At 27.0% G+C, this 3,458-nt stretch overlaps 1 protein-coding gene across 1 annotated transcript in view; it reads right to left on the bottom strand.

Moving 5' to 3' along the window:
* Positions 1 to 3,367, bottom strand: part of LOC106460343 (transcription factor BTF3 homolog 4-like) — a 19,598-nt gene extending 16,231 nt beyond the window's left edge. Inside the window, exons 1-2 of the mRNA XM_013920035.2 lie at positions 3,300 to 3,367; positions 813 to 868 (exon numbers count right to left, since the gene is read on the bottom strand). Of these exons, the coding sequence (XP_013775489.1) occupies positions 813 to 866 (54 nt within the window). The 5' untranslated portion in view covers positions 867 to 868; positions 3,300 to 3,367. The remainder of the gene's footprint in view (positions 1 to 812; positions 869 to 3,299) is intronic.
* Positions 3,368 to 3,458: the final 91 nt, after the last annotated feature.

The following is a 3,458-nucleotide window of genomic DNA, read 5'->3' as shown; positions in this document are numbered from 1 at the left end:
TTTTGGTTTAGTTTTAGTTACTACCACCTACCCCCCCCCCCCTCCCTCCTTGTATGTATATATATATATATATATATATATAGTACCATGAAACTAACAGGAAGCCCTATATAAAACAGAGATACTATTAAGGTTAAATTAACACTGATCTTTAAATTTCTTACACTTGTTGTGCACATTGTACTAAATAAACTTTCCTAAGTTGAGAAAAAACTTAACAAGCCAACTGTACAAGAAAATTTAATTAGTCTATGTAAAATATTTGCCACCAGACAGCTTAATGCACATGTAAAACAAAGTCCTGTATTTTGGGTAAAACTAAGAGATATTTATAAAGACTATAAACAAAACTTTAAGTGATATGAAATATTTCAACTCATCATTTTGCAAGCTTTTTTTTCAAAACAGAATTATCTTGGTAGCATTATTACATCTGCATTGATGAAAACTATATAATTACAGAATGTGAAATTTACTTCTGTAAAGTCTGTCTAGTACTACCCACAGTTAAAATAAACACACACCAAATAAAGGATCACACTTGTAGCTTTCCATAAAGAATGAAAGTAGGCCACCAGCATTCCACAAGTTAACTAATTCAATGTATGAGTTAAATGCCAACTATCATAAACTAAAATACATTGAATATTTTAACTGTTAAAATAAAAAGTTTCAAATAAATAAGTACATCTACTAGTACTTCACTTATGATTTCTGCTGTTTTATCACGGATTGAAAATAGCAACAATCAAACATTTTTTGTGCACTGAAACTCATGCAAAAATCATAGTCTCTACTATAAACTGGCTTACCTTTCCACCAATGCGGACTTGAGCTTGCAGCTTGCTTAACTTTTCAGCATTCATATCTACAAATAAAATATTCTGTTTAGAAATTTATCATGTCAACTCACTTTTTCTATATAAAATAATTTTTTGACAAAAATAAAAAAATCTAACTTAAATAAGCATAGTATGTATCATATTCCTTTTCTACCAAAACTTAAAAAAAAAAGAGACATATGTTGCACTAACTCACTCTATTCATAAATAATATCAAACCAGACAATTTCAAGATAATAAACAAATGATTTCTCACAACTTTACTTGGTTTAGATATTGTTAGTTCCAGGTGCAAAAATAAAACTTCTTCAATAATAAAGATCACTCTCATCTATATAGATTCATTAACAATGTAAAAAATTAATGGTCATACTTTTTATTTTCACATTACAGCATAATATGAAGACAAACATTTTTTATATTCAGTAAATATTTTTTTGGTGTTTTAGTGACAAAATATATTAAAAGTTATAATTTAAAAAACTTTTAATATTGAAAACTACTATCAATATACAATAATATTTTTCTAATTCTGTTAAACTTTCATGTTAACATACTCTCACAATTTTAATAAAGCATACAGATTTAAAAAAAGTTTACCACTGTTTTTTTTCTTTTAAAAACAAAATTCTAACTGCCAAATCAAATTGAACATGACAATAAATGAAAAAAAAAAAAAAACAAGCTGTTAAATCCACAATTCTCCCACATGAAAAATTAGCTTATGTTAACTCTAAATGCATTTTCTGGCTTGTTTTTTTTAGTTCTCTCACACATATTAACTTTTGAAATAAATTTCCAATTATAATGGTTTGTGTTGACAGTTTAGATTCTTCTACATTTTTCTTATAAGAAAGTGAAAGGTTCATAATTGGTGGACTGGCATTTCAAATTTAGTTTTGGAAAAATGAAAACTTCAATGGGCTAAATAAACAGCCTTTAATAAAATTTTCTTGTTCTTTTTCTTTTAACTGTAATCTCTTAAATAATTTGATATAAATTTAAATATTAACAAAAATTAGAATATATGTTGGAATGAGAAACTTCTACAGCCTATTTACTTAATATTCCCATGTGTTGTAAATAGCACTAAATATAAATACACAGTTTCTTTTAAATGTTCTCAGAGAATGGGTCAAAAGTAAACTATTCTCACAAAACACATTCTTATAATGAATTTAATACAAGAGGGGAATGTCAAGGAGCATGAACAAGTTTTGAATATAAAAATGGTACCTATTTATTAAATAAGTGAGAAATATATTTTAACAAGAAAATAATTTTAGAAATTAAGACTTAAATTTGGGAGTAAATTCAAATTGACTTTAGAAAACTTTAATACTTTCTGGTGCAGTGTGTCTATGATACACTTTATAGATCTTATTCACTAGTTTTCAAATTAAGGAGAAAACAAATTAGTGGATGAGCATATGGCAATTGAAATTTTAAGGCGGTTAGTGATAAATTATTTCTCAGCAAGTCCCCTTCACAAGAGTATAATTTCTTTATTTTTAAGGTATTTTTTCTTTGTACTAAACACTGAAGTAAATAAAGTTTGTGTTTTTTTTTTAAACTTTATTTTTTACCTGCTAGCAAACAATTGTTGCATAGCCATATTACATTAACAATACTTAATAAAACACCATAAAATTTCAAATACTGAATGAAAAATTACTTATGCATAACTAATCAGCAATACAATTTCATACATTAAAAACTTATTTTATTAATATTGTAATTTATTTATCAAATGTCATGAACGCTGTCTCTCTCTATTCTGTATTATAGACTATACTCTATAGTAATCTAGTGTAGGAAGCATAAAAATTTATACCCAACATACCATACCTCTTCATCTTTCATCTATATTGTAAATTAAAATATAATGCTGTAAATTGTAATAATATACTACCTGCTAGTACTGGAAAAGCTAATAAATACTTAAAATAGTAATACATGAACTTATCTAACAATTTCATATACATGTTAAATATCACATTATCAGTAACAGTCGTAACTGCAACACAAAAGATGTATCTTTAAGTTTAAACTTAAAGTTAAGCCTCAATTGTGTGTAACTGCATAATCAATAAAACATACTTGAGTTGAAAGAATTATTTCGAAGCTTTATCACTTACGGATTAATTACGCTAATATCTAGCCTTCAAGCTTCAACAATCTGAGTAAGTGTTAAATACCTAAATTAAATGAGGTTACTGTATAATAATAAATCTGAGTAAGTATTGAGCTTTTCAAATTAAAATTAAATGTACTTGCAAACATTCCACTTTTTCCAGTAAAATTTATAACTCAGTTATAATAGTACATAAAAGTATATTATATACTTATAAAAAATAGTAATATTTTAAATCCAAAATAATTTCCTTGTTCATATGTACAAAAAATAAATTCTTGAACATAAATCAATTAATATCAAATGAAATATTAAATACCTACTTTTCCCGACGAGTAAAGCGTGACCGACACGAGGGAAAGATGGCGAAAGACAAGTAAAGAGGCGCCCTCTCTATAAACATACGAAATAGTAGTCTGGAAGCAAGGGATATCTGTGCTAGCCGTCCCTAATTTTTGGTTAGGGGGGGGGGGGGGGGGGGG

This window comes from Limulus polyphemus, unplaced genomic scaffold (assembly GCF_000517525.1).
Source record: "Limulus polyphemus unplaced genomic scaffold, Limulus_polyphemus-2.1.2 Scaffold756, whole genome shotgun sequence".
NCBI classification, from domain to species: domain Eukaryota; kingdom Metazoa; phylum Arthropoda; class Merostomata; order Xiphosura; family Limulidae; genus Limulus; species Limulus polyphemus.
The sequence above is the reverse complement of the archived record's forward strand: the minus strand, read 5'-3'. Positions and strand labels throughout refer to the sequence as shown.